The sequence below is a fragment of the Osmerus mordax genome, chromosome 5, assembly GCF_038355195.1.
Source record: "Osmerus mordax isolate fOsmMor3 chromosome 5, fOsmMor3.pri, whole genome shotgun sequence".
In the NCBI taxonomy this organism is placed as follows: Eukaryota; Metazoa; Chordata; class Actinopteri; order Osmeriformes; family Osmeridae; genus Osmerus; species Osmerus mordax.
In genome coordinates, this window is record NC_090054.1 from 12,823,701 (window position 1) to 12,842,068 (window position 18,368).

An 18,368-nucleotide genomic window follows, 5' to 3' on the forward strand; every position below is an offset into this window, starting at 1 on the left:
ACACAAACACACACAGTCCTTTGAGGCTGTCTTTTAACTAAGTTAAGACTCTCTCCCAAAGAGCTATATATAGCAGTTCGGACCATCTGCAAGAATGATATTGCTCTCTTGATATCCCCATCAGCACTTTGTGGCTGTGCAGAAAGACCCCCCACCCACTTTCACAATCCACTACCCCACCCACCCACCCAGCACCCCAACCCCACCACCTCAGCCTCGGTCCAACCTGAACCTCTTTCCCCTCGCCTCCTTCCCCCTCCCTTGTCACCGCCGAACCACCCCCCTTTCCCCCGCCCGCCCGCCCACCATCCCCCCCTCCCCCCCCCTCAAAGATCTGCCATCCAAGCTGAGGGTATATTTCGCACTCCCTGGGATCTGCGTCCGTCCACAGGTCACAGGCACCCTGGGATTGGTAAAGCCGCGATCAAGTTAGATCCACCTGGAATCCTCCGCTGCCTGGTATTTATAGATACCCCCTCAAAAGAAGGAGTGCAAAAACCTTGGGTGAGTGGATTTTCAGCCCACTAGCTCTAACTGTGCTCTACTAACCAACAGCATGGATTTCCACTAACTTTGACCATCCCACCGCACAAAGAGAGAAAGGCAACTGAACTCTGCAGCCATACCACGCAGTCCCTCAAGGTGTTAATAGCGTCTGCACTTAAATAATAGTTGAGCACGCTGACTCAATGAGCAAGTCATTATTTATTCATGGCTGGAATAGAAGTGCTTTTCAAATGATGGCCGGTGAAGAGGTGGACTGTAAACGTTGATTGCTTTTTAGTGTTGGGCGCGGCATTGTGTTAAAGACCCTCAGGGTTGTGGGAGAGAATGTGCTGACCACTCCCCATCGCACCCTCTGCAGATTTGGTTTGGTGTGCCAAGCCTGGCACGAAAACTCAACGGGGGGGAGGAATACCCAACTGTCATTATAGCCCCTTAAAGTTCGATAACAACGTCCTGCCCCCTTGATAAAAGGCTCCTCCACTCCCCTCAAGTCTCAGCTACACATTTTGGGGCCAATTTCAAGAATTGCTGACAAAAATGCCCCAGAATGTGTACAGCATGTGTGTATATGTGAAGCTCAGCTGGTTGTCTACTGACGCCACCACTCTTTACTAAAAGGTCTTAGCAGAAAGTGGCGCTTAAAAATAGCTTGGTGGGATTGAATTACAGTCAGTTGATGGGATGCGATGTTTTGCCTTTGACAGGCCCTTAAAGACACTGGCAGAACCCCTTAGTATGCTGAGAACAGTATGGCTAAAAGTCAGCCATGATATAAGCATAGTGTCTTATACGTCATAAACACCCTACAGAGACAGATCATATGCTAAGTGTGATACATCTTCCATATGTTTGTAACTTTGATATGAAGTTGAGGTTCCCTGAGCTATCGGAAAAATACAATTAAGTTTGTAATTTAAGAAACGTAGGCATCATCCGATATGCCAAATGATTTGCTACAAAACATTTATCTTGAGTCTTAGTCACTTGTGGAACTCGGGCTTGTTTACAGTAAATATCCATGACCTGAGTTGTCCGTCTGAAGCAAACCTGCAGTCTATAGTAAGCTATGCATTTCCTCCCGCCAGACGTGCTGGTTGAGGAATGTCAACAATGTGAAGGGCATTGACACAGCCCCTGAAGCTGAAAAATGAGCCCAGGCAGCATGTTCGGGTCCTTTGGTTTCACTTACCACAAGGTGGTGTGCATATGTTTGTGTGCAGTGTTAAGTGCCGAGTTGGAGTAATGCTCAGGGACCCCAGTCTTACTCTCCTTTCTCATCTCTTGATTATTGGTGCCGTCTGCAATAGGAATGATTGCACCTATGTGCAAACATTTAAACACGAAGAGAATCAAGGTTTGTGCTTGAATGATGGTAATTATTTGGATTATTTCAATTGCATAATATCTGAAAAGGTAATCAAACTGCTTTTAAATTGTAACTGACATTTAAACTGCATGCGCGGAGGACCACACAATAGAGTTACCTAGGAGTTATGTCGATTTATAAAATAAATTGAGGCCTAAGCTAGTTTAGGAAGTTTTTTTTTAAATGTGTAAGTCCGCTCAACTTTAGAGAACAGAAACTACAGCTGAGAGGTGTCATACTTATCTGTCCTGCTGTCCTGCTCTGCCCTCTCCATGTCCCCAGCTATGCCTCTCTCTGGAACACCTGCCCCGCCTAACAAGCGAAGAAAGCCTTCCAGGGTCATTACTGACCTGTCACATGTTACTCAGGATGGTAAGGCATGCACCCTCTGCGTCACCCACACTGTTCACACTTACAGAATATACTGTCACATAACTATGCCTGTGTATGAGAACAGTCCCTTAAAGTTCATCAATTATTGTGATGTACTGTATATGGTAGGTCCATGTGAGGTTTTCCCTATAATTGTACTCAAACCAGAAAAAACCACTTGCTGAATAAAGTATTTTCGGTTTTTCTGTTCAGTTAAACTCTCAAGGACATGTCCTTAGTCTAACTGTGCATTCAGTTCTTCCACAAAAGTGGAACTGTTAACATTTATGCTTGTTTCTGCAGATTTCACAGCAGAAACAACATTTGTCTTGAAATCATTGCAATGTTGGTTGACCCTACATTTTCAGCTGTTCAGTCATGGAAACCATACTTAATTTCAGCATCCATATTTTACCAATCACTTCAGCCTTTATTGATACTTGTTTCTTTTCCCTTTCATGAGGGTATCCAGACCTCCCTCACTGCTTGGTTTATAGATTGCTGGAGTCTTCCATGAAGAATTAATAATGACTTTGTATAAAATAAAACTAACATATTCAACTTAAAATGTAAAATACAAATTAGACGCAGAGTAAACGATTAGACTTCCTTTTGAATCTAATGGTGAGACACAAACTAAGTACGTAATAACAACAACATGTAGTTTATTGGGTCTTGTGGTGGTAACGGATACTGTGCCCTTGTAGACTCACATGTTCTCCTACTTTTCATTCCTCAAGACCTCCGTTTCAACACTGTGACTTCTGACAGATGGATCACAAGCACTGGGAGCTGAAATAGTAGAGATAGCACAGATATGAAAATGACTAAGACCTTCCCTCACCAGGCTCCCTCACCAGGCTCTGTGTGTCTTAGTCAGCACCCCGATGCGTACACAGCCAGACTGAAGGGACAGATCTGCCTCTTAGCTCCCTCTGCAGCTACATGATAGAGGGGTTGCCGTTTCATCTTTGAGGAGATCGATTTATGATTTTCCCACCGTAATTCTGAGCTCCCGAAATGATGTCTCTGTTATGTAAAAAATAAAAATAAAAAAGGAAATACACATATTGTGTCACATGTTCCATGATTCTCGCAGGATAAGCTTAATTACGACGCACCCTAGTTTAACCCAACTCCTGCCTCTTTCACATAACATTTTCTCATGATCTCCTTTTAGATCATGAGGCTCAATACTGTATGTTCTAAGAACCACGTTTTATTCCATGTTCTACAGTATGCTTTCTTATGTTGTGTCGGTGAAAACAACATGAAACTATGGTAACCAGCCTCCTGTTCTCTCCCCTGTAGAGTTTGAGGGCGAGCCAGAGGCGTCTGAGTTTGACCTGGGCCCCAAGATCAGGACCCCCAGGGACACCATGCTGGAGGAGCTGTCCCTCATGAAGAATAAAGGCTCCAAGATGTTTCGGATGAGGAAAGCAAGGATGGAAAAGTTCATTTATGAGAACAACCCTGATCTCTTCAGCAGCGAGTCCATGGTAAAGAATAATAAAAGAAAGTGTAGCAATGGAGTGGTCAAATTATTTCTTTGTGTAATTCATTTCTTTTGCCATCCACGATGAGTGCTGCTCAAGTTTTAAAGCATACATAACCAAGTAACAAGTTATTAACAAGACAAAAATGATTACAGTGAGAGTACAGAAGTCAAACCAAGGGAAGTAAATGGAAATATGATCAATGATCTGCTGTTCCTCTGCTTTCTGCTTTAGGAGAACTTCCAGAACCTGGTTCCCAGTCTAGGGGGCCAGATGGTGGACATTGGGGGCCACCTGGTGGGCAAGCAGGCAGGTGGACAGGCCCCTGTGCCCCCTCCCAAACCTGGCAGCAAGGGTGCGGGGGTAGGAGCAGGTGGGATGCAAGGGATTGGAGGTGTAGGTGGACAGGGCAGGGATGGCAGTGGTGTACACGGACAAGGTTGGTATGACTGTGCAACTCTGGAGCTGTAAGCATAGATAAGCAAATATATTATAGTCCGTTGGGGACTTGATGATCACATCAAGGCAAAATATGAGCAGCTGACTTGAACATCTCTTTGGATCTATTGTGCAGGTGTTAATGGACTGGACGAGAGCAAGAAGGGTGGCCAGGACCCAAACGCATACAAGTCACCATGGGAACGGGCCATGAAGGGCAATGAGGATCTCACATCTACCATGAAGTCTAAGATGCCAGGCCCAAAAGTACATTGCGAACTGCCCAAGTTCAAAAGCTTCAACAGGTATGCCATTGCCTTTCTAGTTGAAATCATGTAAACACATCCAAGCTCGTTGTTGCAAGACAGAGAAAACGTGTTTTCCTCTGATTTTTACATTCAGAATAGCCTTCCACTTCGTTTGGATATTCAGTATGGACATGGTTGGATTATTACCATGTTGGACTAATCTGATATTGTGTCCATTTACCTTATAGGACTGCCATACCTTTTGGAGGCTTTGAGAAGGCCTCCCAGCTGATGACGTTCCAGCTGCCAGACATTGAAGTAGCCAAGGAGGAGCCAGAGCCGGCGGTGGTGTACCAGCACGACATTGGTTCTCGACCCTCCTTCAACCGCACTCCCATAGGCTGGGTGGTGAACAACGATGCCAGCAGCATGCACATGGAGATGGACACCGTACCCTTTGACGGCGAGACTGATGACCTTTGAAACACACACACATGTACACACACACGCACCTGCGCCATGATTATTCACACATAAACACACAGACTGACTCGTACCGCTTGCTTTGGTCCATTCATTGTACATTTAAAATTAATCTAGGATATGAACACTGAGCTGTGTGTCAAGTAAACTTGTTTGGCCAATAGTGATACAAGGAAACTAAATTCTAGGGCTTGCTGAATTCATGAGGATTAGTTTGTTTAAATGAAATGTTGATTGTAATGGAGATTTCAGTTGCACTGACCTACTAAACATAATATTCACAACCGTTGTGCGAATATTATTAGGTAATGTGTTATTATGTGTCAGTATGATTAAATAAGGGGTAGAGAGTATTTTGCATGTTGCTCAATATCCATGTGTGCATCAACACTGTGTTGGTCACCAAGCTCCTTATTTGAATACCTTTTCCTGTAAAACATTTGGAAAATGTGACAGCTTTGTGACAAATCCGATTTTGCTGTGAACTGTATCCATTTTTGCTAATGGGTTTTTGGTCTGTGTGTGACTGTGCTGCATCATGCAATATAGCTTCCAAATAAACCTTAGTTCAAATTGTAGCTCAGCACACATTTTGTTGTCTAAATACAATTCTAAAACATTTTTTAAATAAAGAAATGGTGTTCTTGAATGTTAACTTGAGCCAAGTAGGAGGAAAGAGGAACAGTGATAACTATGGAAACTATTCGAAAATACTTGGGCCTAGTCCATTACTCTTAGGTGATGGACTCAATTTCTCAATCTTAGGTGATGAACATCAAGAAGCTGAAAACGGGTCAGAATAGGCAAGGAACTGAGCTCTACAGTCTACTCTACACTATCAATCAAATCAGCAAAAAGTTCATATAAATCTGATTGCATTTCGGATTCCAGCAACTAGGTGACTTTCTGGTATGCACAGTCAATGGCCCTGAGTCTGCCTAGCTAATTCTATTGTCCCCATAGACTCTCTCCCCTGTGCTAGTTATTGCGCACTTGACTACCTTTCTCTCAAGACTCTAACTAAGATATCGCGAGCCTTGGTTGCCTTGGCTGCAGCGCAGAGTGACGCTAGTGGAGGTTTGAGGTTTAGCGGTACAGCATTTTGCTCGAGTCCCTCTGGACATGATGGGACAAAACAACATCGGGTCTAAGAAGGTAAGTGTGTATTTTAAAACTTCATTAATGTCCCAAATTATTCATTTGGAATATAACGAGAAAGACTGTCTCATTATAACATTGCTTAACTTGGGAGCATTGAGGGAAATGGTAAAATTCCGTGTGAGTGCACGCGAGTCCTGTGATAAATTGAGAGTGGCGTTCACCATAGTGATAGCTTTTGCAACCTAAAATGCTTTGGCTGTATTAAACGGAAAATGTGTTGTATTCAACGGGCGCTCTTTCTATAATCAGCAATGACAAGCCGTATAACGTAGCTCTTGATGATCGTGCACGGTGTGCTGCAAGGTAGCTATCATTAAGGTAGCTGTAGCCTTACAACAGGATAATCTCCCATCAACGGCAGTAGTGAACAGTCCATCACAGTTTCAATGCATCCTTGAAAAAACTTAATTCAAAGGGTCTTAGAGTGTGTCCTTGCTCAGCCATGCTATACAGTTTGCTAAAGCAAAACATTTATAGTTCGCATGGAATTGAGAACATACTTTTTTGGCTGTCATGTTCTCGTGCTTTAACCAACAACGTCGCTTTCAACCAATGTCACTTGATGGGACCCCCTTTGCAAACGAGATGGTGCAACACTCAATCTCAGTAAAGATTGTTCTCATTTAATGCCTGCGAGATAAAGGAAAACATTGAAAAAAAGAAATACAACGTTTGTTAGTAGAATTTACCTTTTGATTCACATTTTTTAGTTTATATTATGTTTTACTTCTCGAAAGTCTCACCCTGACTCTTGTAAAGTTGGTGAATTGAGAGTTTATAACTTGATGGGATGCCTTAATCTCATCCATTTTCAAATGACATGATGTTATTGAGTTTCCCGTCCTGTATGTGGCTGTCTTGTGGCTGTCCGCTAATCGTCATATAGGCTAGAAGTGTGTGGTAGCCCAGCAGCAAAATCGATGTGCAAGTCTGGCATTGTTTTAATCATCGATTGGATTTTCTTTATTATTTATCAAAGGCAGTGTAGTATTTTCTTACATAATATTATTATAAATCTATTCTAAGCCCCCAGTGGCACGTGATTTCATAATTTTCATCCATGTTTGGTGGGAACTATATTCTTAAACAGTCTGGTGCAGGATTTGAGGGAAGTAGCCCAGCCCGGTTATGAATTGCTGATCTGCTACAACTTGATATCCAGCTGAAGCAAGACAAACAGAGCTTGGCTTATATGCTGCCACTCTCAAACTCTAAAAACACCTCTTATCCGGAGTTATTTTCCCATGTGAACGTGCCATAATGAGCCAACTCATGCAGACATGCATATCTCCTGAACTTGGCCAGCATTCTGTGACATAATGCATTGCATAAACATGTAAACAAAAACACTAGCTTTGAAATACAGAGAGATGGCCGAGTGATGAAATGACTGCGTACTGCTTGCTTTCTTTCTCCCACTTGTTCTTTTGCCTTGTCTTTTCGTTCTGTGTAGGATCTCAAACTCCTCTCTCTCTCTCTCTCTCTCTCTCTCTCTCTCTCTCTCTCTCTCTCTCTCTCTCTCTCTCTCTCTCTCTCTCTCTCTCTCTCTCTCTCTCTCTCTCTCTCTCTCTCTCTCTCTCTCTCTATTTTACTTTCTCTCACTCAAACAGAGATTAGGACCAGTTGTGAAAAGTAAATGGGAGTCCTGGCATGCATGCTAAATCAGGCCATGGATTGTTATGTAAAAATTGGAGATGAATAACTTAACATACTGATGTAGAGAGTTCCCATGCATTCTTTTAGAGAGGGGTGGGGACTGGAGGCAGGACGGGGAGTGAGGGGAGTGGTGTTTGGGTTGTTGTTGTGGAGGGGGGGGGGGGGCGGGGGGAAATACAGCCTAGTGTGCTTGAGACAGGCAGGTGCAGCAGAGTTGTATAAGATGTTTGGCAAGGAGGGACAAGGCAAAAGCCATTTCAGATGAACTTTTATGAAAAGTCTTGCTGGAGGGCCAGGCACAAGGCCTTAGCAGGCTAGTCTTCATTTCAGGAGGCTTTTTAATATCACTCATAGATTCTAGCCCAAGGGAGAAGATGTAGGCAGTGCTCACAAGTTTATTGTTTGTAGTTTGTAGGATTTTTTTTTTGGGGGGGGGATTTTCGGCTAGGATGTCGTACTGACGTTAGTGCAATAAAAATAATTTGAAAGAATACCAATTGTTATCTTGGCTGAAATATGAAAAATTACATATTTTGGGCTCAAAACCTGAAAAGATTAGCCTATTCCACAAGCCACTTCTCTAAAGTTACGAGAATGAAAACCCAGCTGTCTTTAATATCCCAGCTGTGATTATTTCAAAGAACTACAACCTCTTCTACATCCACTCTCCCCTGCATTCCCATGTTAGTGAACCATTTAGAGTTGAAAGTTGTTCTCGGTGACCCCCATCCAGCAGCTACCCTATCATGGCAGCCACACTGAATGACGGCTGAGTAAACTCAGATAGGCTGGAGAGATCGTCCCACGCTATCTGATATCCCCACCTAGTTTAAATACAAACAAGCGAGGGAGCAATGAAATTATGATGTAAGCTCTGAGACTGACAAAGACTGGTAGAATAAAATGCCATTTGCAAAAGATAACTATAAGCAGAGCTAAGAAAAGATCCAGACCTACGTCTAAGCAAATTGCTCATAAGCATCTCGTATGGCTTTGGGAAGTGTTGTAATTGTTCTCATTGCTCTCCCATGAGTCTGTAATTTATACCACTCCACTATAGCCCAACCAATGTGATATTCTTTGCTGTTCTTGTATGTCAGACTATGTGAGGCTTCCCACAAAATGTTAAATTCTGTTCTCAGCAGGGGTATAGGAGCGGGGGGGAGGGGGAGGGGAGGGGAAGGTGTGTGCGTGTGAAATCTCCCTCCCTCCCTCCCTCCCTCCCTCCCTCCCTCCCTCCCTCCCTCCCTCCCTCCCTCCCTCCCTCCCTCCCTCCCTCCCTCCCTCCCTCCCTCCCTCCCTCCCTCCCTCCCTCCCTCCCTCCCTCCGTTTCTTCAGCCAGCATTCCTGTACCGGGCCATGCTTGCTCAGTGTCAGTGGTGGCGGCAGATCTACGCATGGCTTCTATCAGCCGGGATCTTCTCCACTTCAGATTGTGAAGCAGCGTGGCTCAGAAGGGAAGTGGCAGAAATAAGTGTTGTTAAACAGGGGTCATGCAGACGCGGAGAGGGAGAGAGGGAGGGAGAGAGCGAGAGAGGGATGGAGAGAGAGAGAGTGTGTGTGTGTGTGTGTGTTAATGGAGTGTGTTACGTGTAGGCAGCCTGTGGCTATGTGGCAGCCATGAAATTGAATAGAATTGTGTGTTCATCCTATAACTATTTTGGGCTGTCTAGACTGGCCATGATGTAATTGGAGTCTCGCCTCATCCATTTCCTTATTGTCTATGCATCCAGGCACTTGTTTAATGCTCTTATTCTGTCTTGTCTGGTGCAATGTGAACGTGAGTGAATCTTTTCACCCTATCGTAGCCTGAGGCTCTATCTGAATTAGTATGAGGTCAGTCCACCTGAGCTCAGGATTGACATCATTGTTAAACGGACTCTGATAAGCTTGTTCTGGCAAATGGTTAGCCACAGCTGTTTTCACTCTACCTTGTGTGTGTGTGAGTGAGGGAATGAGAGCGAGAAAGGGAGAGCGTGCTGCATGGGCGTGTATGTCTGTGCCAACGGCGAGTTGGGTTGTGGGGAAGTGTGGGGGTGTGTGTTTTAAAGTGCAACGATGCTCAGGGTATGGTGGTCCGGATGCCCTCAGGGTATGATGGTCCGGATGCCCTCAGGGTATAGTGGTCTGGATGCCCTCAGGGTATGGTGGTCCGGATGACCTCAAGGTATGGTGGTCCGGATGCCCTCAGGGTATGGTGGTCCGGATGCCCTCAGGGTATGGTGGTCCGGATGCCCTCAGGGTATGGTGGTCCGGATGCCCTCAGAGTATGGTGGTCCGGATGCCCTCAAGGTATGGTGGTCCGGATGACCTCAGGGTATGGTGGTCCGGATGCCCTCAAGGTATGGTGGTCCGGATGACCTCAGGGTATGGTGGTCCGGATGCCCTCAAGGTATGGTGGTCTGGATGCCCTCAGGGCCTCACCGTGGACTCACCATGTTTCCAGTTCACCTACAGTGTACCCGACAGGCCGCGGCGTCTTTAGCGGATCATAGTTACAGGGCCAGTTGTCTTCTTCTCTCAATAACGAACCAAGACGAAACGTTCCCGTGGTCTAAGCTTCCTCCAAACATCCCCCCCGGCCCCCGCACCCTGCTGTGCTCCCAGACACGCTGACCATGTGATGACATGCAAACAAACAGAATCTGTTAGCTAATCACATCAGTTACGCACAAGCCTCGTTAACATGTGTACGTCGGTTAAGGGCGAGTGCACTAATTAGAATGTGAGGGCGGGTGTTTTGCCCCTAGTTTGTAGGCTATCTTGCAAGCATTACTTTGAGAAGGATGCTCTTCGTTGTCTTATGAGGACCCTTCAGCGACTTCAAATGAGGAGACGACTTCAGTTAGGATCAATTTCTGTTTTCAAGTCCTCTGACCTCAGGAAAGTCAGTGACCTTTATTAAACAATACATTTGCAGGAAAAAACATACAAGTGAATGCAGTACCATTGAGCAATGCAGTTAATTCAAACTGACATTCAAATTAATTGTAATTAAAACGTTGGCGATTCATGTTTTAAGAATTTCAGGGCGTGACATACTTAGTTATGCTAGATATGTCAGTTATAAGAGCTAGGCCTACTCAGAAACACCCTTTATAATTAGAACATAGCTTTTGCCATACATTAGTCACTATCTGTTCTGTGGGAACGATAGCTGTACATTTTGTACAACTGTTTGTTACTGTTATAGACAAGACATTTAGTAAGTTTTGCTTAGTCTATTTTGATACACCCAACACACACACCCATTTCCCTTCTCCACCCTCATGTATTTTGGTTTACCAGAAAAGTGAGAATCATCCCTTAATAACATAAGTACAGTGCTGCATGAGGCATCCCAAGCATCTTACATAAATACTGTTGATTGGACAGAAAGGTTTTCCAGGAGCCTCCATCAGCCCAGTGACATCATCCTGTCCATTAAGCCAGAATGCGTCGAGTCCAAAGTCGATGGATTTGGCTACACTCTGTTTGAATCGTTAGCAACTTCACCCAGGATATGTTAGCCTGTTTTGTATCTGACCGCCAGGGTCATAGACCTTGTTTAGGTTTGCTTTTTCGAGTGTGGGTTTCGAAGCAGAAAATGGAAATGGACTCAAACTTGAGGCAGCAGTAAGGTTGGTGGGCGGCTGCTCATTTGCTGACCCGTGGATCTCTTCCTCGGCTTGGCATCTGTGTGTGCCAGGCAGACATATGGGGAGAGAGGGCTGCGTGGGACTGCTTCCAGTCAATCGATGGGACCAGGGAGTGTCTGTGGCAAGGAGATGCGGAGGAGATTTTGCGTTGGAGAACATGAAATTATACGCAGCCTAATAGTACAGAGTTTCTGGGTTACATGGCCAGGGTTGGTGACTGACTGGATGTCTGTTAAGCACGGTTGAGTGGAGAATCCACGTGAGTGGAATGCCACCTGAGGAAGCGAGTTGACAGCCTTTTCTTTTCTTTTTGAACTGCTGTGCTCCTTTCCACGTAACAGTTTGGGACCCTATTCTTAGCCCCTGGTGACATAACAGGCCAGGCCAGGTCAGGACAGGACAGGTCCACTTCTAATTGGTGGCTTTCTGCATTACCTCCATTTTTGAGACATCTCAGCTTACACAACCCAAAAATATTTAGTTATGGGGGGTGAAAGCGGGGAATAATGTAGTTTGAGGTACTTTGTTCTTCACCGTTCAAAGGAATCAGGCTAGAGACGATCTCAGCTGTGAGTCGTGTTTGTTTCATTCCCTGTCCCCCCCGGCGACACGCTGAGCAGCTTCTCCAATAAAAACACAGATAATCCTTAATGTCTGCATTTGCATATTTCAATAATTGATTGTGTTCATCTTGTGTCAGGAGATTTGGAAGTTGTTTTGGGGGAAATAGCCTGGTAGGGTTTTATTATAATAATGTGGTGATGGTTAATTATGCTGGAGGATCTTGGTTGGGTTATTATTACAGTGTTTGGCAGGGAGCAGATAACAGCGTTGCACAGGGAATAAGCACTCAGATATTGTGTTTTTCCTCCTAGATACACAATGACTCACTGGAGTAATTGGCAGCACACATAGGTGTGCCTACTGAAACCTCCGGACGGACGGACGGGGGGGAACAACCATAACCTTTCAGATTCAGCCTGATCATTTACAGCCCTTATTTTCCCTACTTTTGAGTTTGCGGTTTCTTGTCCAACATCCCAGTAACAAAGGAAGAGATGCTAAACTTCAACAATATTTAGGTGCTTGGCAGTATGTAGGCTCTTTATTCTTGGCACATTGTCTTTTATCTCTGGTCTTTTATGCTAATTATTCCCTGCGCTTTTTTTTTGGGGGGGGGGGGGTTATCTTTCCGGAGATCCTCTGTCTTCCTCAAGGCTCTTTATGACTGCCTGTGTTTGCTTCTGTCTCATTTAAGGAGGCATCTTCATTGGCTGGCTTTATCAGGCCTGCAGCAGGGGATCATTGCTGTTTCTCTGGGTGCGGATTGAGGGGGGCTCTAAAACCAAAGAACTGCTGAGGGAGGAGAAGAGATTGGAGGAGAAATAGTACCCTAGAGGAGCAAAGTCGAGGATCGGCTCATTGTTGCAGTTGTTTTGCCAATGGACTGTCCAGATGGCGGAATCGTCCATAAACCTAAATGTACAATGCGTTTACTAAATAGGACAACTGTTGATCTGAATGCTAACCTCACTGTAGCTCCTCCATTCCACCATGAGGCAGAGATAGAGTGTATAGCTCACCTAGCGCACCGTGTGACCGTGCTCGGACTGGCCACATGTCCTGGACACAGGATGCCCCCCTGATCCTGACGGGATCCGACGGCCAGGATTACAGGATGGAACAGATTAAGAGTTATGCCATCATTATCATCACCAGCGTGGCTCTGGAAAACGCCAAAACGGCAGGCGGCTGACAGTAAAGCGGGGGCTTTTAATGAGGCTCTAATGAAAAGAAAGCGTTGCGGGTCCGGATACGGCCTTAGTCTGCTAATGAATCACACATTGGCATGACAAATTAGTCATGACATTAGGCTGCATGGCAGCTCCGAAGGAGGCGTTCCATTGCAGAGACAGAGGGGATGTCTGAGCATCTCTATTGTCTTTGGCGGCGATTCTGATAACTTTGTCCCTTTTTAAGCTTTGAAACGTTTCACTGATGGTCTTGACTCTGCTCCTGTCTAAGTGCACAGCGAATTAGCCATGCCACGATTCACCAGAGGACAACATGTGAGCTGTCTTATGTCTTGCCGCAGGGCACAAGTTGCTTTTTTTGTCAGGTGTCGGCATTAATCTGCTATATCACACATTAACTCTAGTGGTGTTGAGATTGAGGCTCTTCCTGGGGTCAGGTGATAAATTGTGGCGATGCCTTGCGGTCTGCGTAATTGAAATACAGTTTGAGACAACTCCAGATTTGAAGTCAACAGTTATAAACGTCAAGCGATCAGACAAGCATGAAGCTGTGGAAAGCCTGCTATTGAATTTAAGAGAAATCGCTGATATCGAGCATTGAAACAGGGCCATCAAAATGGATTAGTTGTTGGAACAGTGCTTTATTGGTGTTGGTACTGTTCCTGTTAGTCAGAGAACTCTTTTTTTCTACTCCTCCCCTGAGATGGCCTGTCCCTTTAAAGTTTCAGGAAAGGAAGGCATGGTGGGAGGAGCTTCCTGGGGAAACAGGTGTGTGCTGACAAGGATGATGTCGTCATTGTGTCAGTGTCACCTGGGAAGCGTCTCGGTGTCGCGGCTACACAGCACGATGCCGCTGTCACACATCCCAGCTGGTACAGGGCTCCGGAGTACAGATGTCTAACTGCGCGGTGAAGTGAGTGAGAAGAGAGAAGCATAGTGGGCTCCCTTGTAAGCGCTCTTTTGTCAAGGTGAGGGTGTTGTCTTCCAGCCGGGAGGATTCACGCGTGTGTCCTGTAACACCTCCGTTACATCAGGTGTGGCAAATTCTTTGTGGTCCTTTTTCCGTTGTCACTCCCACAAGGCACGTTCCTTTAAGAAGCATGTTTTCTTTCGTCGTGAGGAGAGGCGTGACTACAGAGGAGTTGGCTGTAGAATTCTACTGGATACAGATATGAATATGTTGATGTGAGAGGCAGCAACCTTCTTCAAAAAAGTCCCTCATGGATTTCGTGTCCTTTTTACCCCTCAAAATAGTAACCTTAAGTAGACCAGTGCATAGCTAAGCTGCTGTATGAAAAAGGCCCACTGAGTACACCAGGCGTCATCGCAGACCAAACTATTTGCATGTTTGTATGGAAACGCCGATACCCAAAAATAGTCTACTTCTGTTTTGAAAGGTTGTATGTCTGTTGTGACGGTGATCGGAAACCATAGGGATGGATATTCTCGGCATCCATATCAACGTGTCAACAGTGGAAACCGAGACGAGTTTACAAACCTTGTTGTGTCACAGGGAAAAATACTGTGGGATTTTGGATTCGAATGACTGTTTGGCTGAAGAGTGATGAGTACTTTGGAAGGGCAAGTGCATGTGATAATAAGATGGGTGTGTTGTCTAAGAACTTGTAGGCCTACCGGTAATTGCTATGGCGTAATATTGTATTAGATGACAGACCTGCCCCCGAGTGAGGGTGTGTGTGTTTAGGTATCATCATATGACTGAGGTTGTAAACAGTAAAGGTGGGAGCTGGGATGAGGTCATACAGGAAGTGGACATAGTGAAATGAAGGTGTACTTTGAGTTGTGTACTGTACAGGACAAATTGTACACAGTGTCATATGACACAAGGTTATTTTTCTGCTTTGTAAGCTATGCTGGAGGGAACTTATGTTGTTAAGAAAAAGCAGAACAAGAATGTGAGAAACATGGTTTTATTTTACACTAAAACTCAGAGTTTACGAAAAGCCTGAGTTCAGTAAAACCCTGAGTTGACTGTCCATGTCAAAAGCCCCTAACGTGTGCTAATTCTTGTAGACTATGCTCAATGCTCACTGTACACAAGTTTATCCATGAGCTGATGGGTTGTACCGTGTTTGTAGATAATGAATAGACAGAACAAGTCGTGAAACAAATAAGTTATCAAAGTTTGGTTAACAGACACAAATAACAGTATGCAGTTAGTCTACAATCTCTCTCCCACCCCCTTATCCCTCACTCGCTTGCACACACAAACACATACTTCCCCATGGAATTTCCTCAAAGCAGAGCAAAAAAAACGAAACAAAAAGCTCATTAATTGGTCTGGATGTGGACCTCCCTTTGTTAGCTGGCTCGAGAGGGGCCTTGTGAGTAGAGGAAGCTAATGTTTGAACAGAATGCTTTTGCATTGTTAGGCCACATAACGCTTTGTATTCATATAACAGCTTTTGTTTTGGGGATGAATAGCCTATTGTGGGAAAGTGTTCTAATTCCTCAATCAAAGCCCAACACAACTTTGCGAGCACATGTCCTCTATCTTCTATGCAAACAATCAATGTTTTTCTCACAAGAATCTTGCACTTTTTTTCTTCCTGGTGCTTCTCTGTTCACAGGATATTGTTTTCTTTGGTTCACTTTGTTTTGTAGAGTGTGTTCTCTGGGCTTTTGTTTCAGGGGCGAGTGGACAGACGATAAGAAGCGGTATGTGTTATTGTGTCCTGCTGCCGGATGCAGATAAAGAATTGGTCAAACACCTGTTGAATGTCTGGTCTACATTTGATCCAAAAACCCATTGAGATATGATTTGCAAGTGTGGGCTTTTCAATCATACTGTGGGCTGTCGGTCTAATGCAGGCTACTTTTAGTAATGTAGGACACACTTAAATGACGGTGTACACTAGATTTACTTGGTTCAGGCCATAAGGATTGAGTCCCACCACAGATTTCAAGAAGGAACAAAACAGTCTGACCTTCAACTCAATCCTTAATAGTGCTGCCAATTTTTTGTAGATATATTTGAGGGCTTTTCTGTTTTATTTGGGACAGATCAGTGAAGAGGGACGGGAGAGTGAGGGGGGAGGACATGCAGGAAATGGCTTAGGCCGGATTTGAACCGAGGCACCAGTGGTAGGGCCTCAGCCTACGTGGTACCTACGCACTTATCTGGTGAGCTACTGGTGTGCCCCCGGTCCTGCCAATATTTTGCTCAAAATAGTAGCAGTGTCATACTGCCTAGGCTGTCAAACAGTCTGTTGAACCAACACAATTACTGCAAATAACTTGTTGACTTAAGCTTCAACCTGTTTGTGAACTTCCACGAATGTCCCCCACGATAAGCAGCTCTCGTGGTGTTCCTGCTGCACCACCCTGCAATGGAACTTCTTTAAACGCCGTTTTTAAATGGTTCAACTGCCCTCCCTGTATCACCCTATCATTTTACAACCAAAACCTCACGTGGAGAGTTTACAACTATCCATCTGCCAATGTAAAGTCTCTCCTCCCTTCCTTCCTTTCTCAAATTTACTGCAAATCTTCAGCTTTTTGGGGTCCTGGTGTCGTGGGAAGAGCACCTCGTCATGTTTGGTGGCATGCAGTGGACTCTGTTTGGCTGTTTTTGGTTCATCACAGACTCCTGCCAAACTTCGGTTCCTCCTTGGGATATTTCTCACCTTTGAAAAAAATTGCTACAGGACTAACGGTATGCAGTAGTGGACCAATGAACAACACAATGTCACGTGTTTGGCTACATTGGTGTTTATTTGCAATGAGTAAGTAGATGGCAACTACACAAGTGTAGCCTAATTTACGGCTCAGATCCTCAGACACCCTTGTGTTAAGCCAGCCGTTCCCGTTCAGGTTGCGGTCAGAAAGTAACACAGTGTTGTTAATCATCTCTGGGTGGAGGAGGACTATGTGGCTTATAACTGGGCTATTCTTTCATTTCTCAGAAAGGGCGTACCATTCCATACAGATGAAGTTTTTTGCAGTTTCAGTAAACTACTTGACTAATTCTGGTTTGAACAGCAGGTGAATCACTAATTGGTTTCTCTTGGTAAATGCTTTGTTTTTATTCGTGCCGTTGTGCTTTCGTTTTAAGTACATTAGCATAGGGAGAAAAGCTTTTGGGAACAATCTCAATAGAGGGCAGTTGGTTGTTGTCAGAAATTGATTGTGACATGTGCTGGCTCCTAATCATTAAATCAATAGATGTACACCCTACTCTGAATATTGGTTATGCCAGATTAGGGTCAACCAGTTGAATGCAAATCATTTATAAAGTAGACTGATTTGCAGAACAATAACAATTAGTCTATTTTGATTTCAAGGCATCACGGTCTTGAAACTGGCGCCGTTATAACTGTGTAATATATTCGTTATGTGACGAAATTAATTACCAATACGCAGCTTTATAGACTATAACCTATATGCTTTTTTATGTCTTGTAAGTAGTACTCTAGGCCTCTAGTAGGCTATCTTGTCGGGTTTACAAAACGCTGTGGTTTCTTGGGCTATGACCGTCATTGTTTGGGACTGCAGGTACTGGCGCCACCCTTCCCCCAGCCAAGCTTCCAACACAGCACAGAGCACATTATGAAGAGACAGTTCTTGCTTTTAATTGGTGAGCCGAATTTCAACAGGTTTTTAAAATCCCGAATTTGGAGTAAATGCCTGATTTTACATGGGTGCAAATAGTGACCGCTGTCATTTGTTGAGATTTCTCTTTCCATTTGGCTGAAAGGTAAGTTAAATGCTGTTTTGGACGTGAATACTCTACAACTTGTTTGATACAGTAGGTTGCAGGAAAACCGTTACCACACACCGTTACATTGGTTGTTATAAGTATCATGGAACACATGTTAGACATCGACTTGAGTTCATTTGGTTGCGAAAGCTCAAACTGTGGAACTAGAATGTTTGGTGTGATGAAGATAAAAGGTGCTGCATGGATATTATGGTTCGGTGTCATTGTTGTTCATTGTTGATTGCTGAAGATCTGGAGCACCGCTCGCGAATAATATTTGTAGGCTATTTCTTTACATTATATCCAGTATGTTGCCGACTTAGTGTCGAACTCTCTTCGTGCACATGTTAAACTGGGTAACTGTTGTGGAAAAGTTACAGCGTGGTTTCATTCAAAGTCAACTGTTACGCAGTATGAATGGCTGACGAAGAGTTTCATTCATTTTATAGCCTAATTACGACGCTTCGCATATTCATTTATCTAAATTAAATGTCTCTCTTCGTATTTGTATTTGGAGCAATCATGAATG

At 44.4% G+C, this 18,368-nt stretch overlaps 1 protein-coding gene across 1 annotated transcript; it reads left to right on the plus strand.

The window, feature by feature from the left end:
• Positions 1–368: 368 nt before the first annotated feature.
• myoz1a (myozenin 1a) lies at positions 369–5,488 on the plus strand. Its single transcript, XM_067236982.1, has 6 exons — positions 369–504; positions 2,156–2,245; positions 3,557–3,744; positions 3,976–4,180; positions 4,316–4,484; positions 4,676–5,488. Exons 2-6 carry the CDS (start codon positions 2,158–2,160, stop codon positions 4,908–4,910), a joined length of 885 nt encoding a protein of 294 aa, XP_067093083.1. The 5' UTR covers positions 369–504; positions 2,156–2,157; the 3' UTR covers positions 4,911–5,488.
• Positions 5,489–18,368: the final 12,880 nt, after the last annotated feature.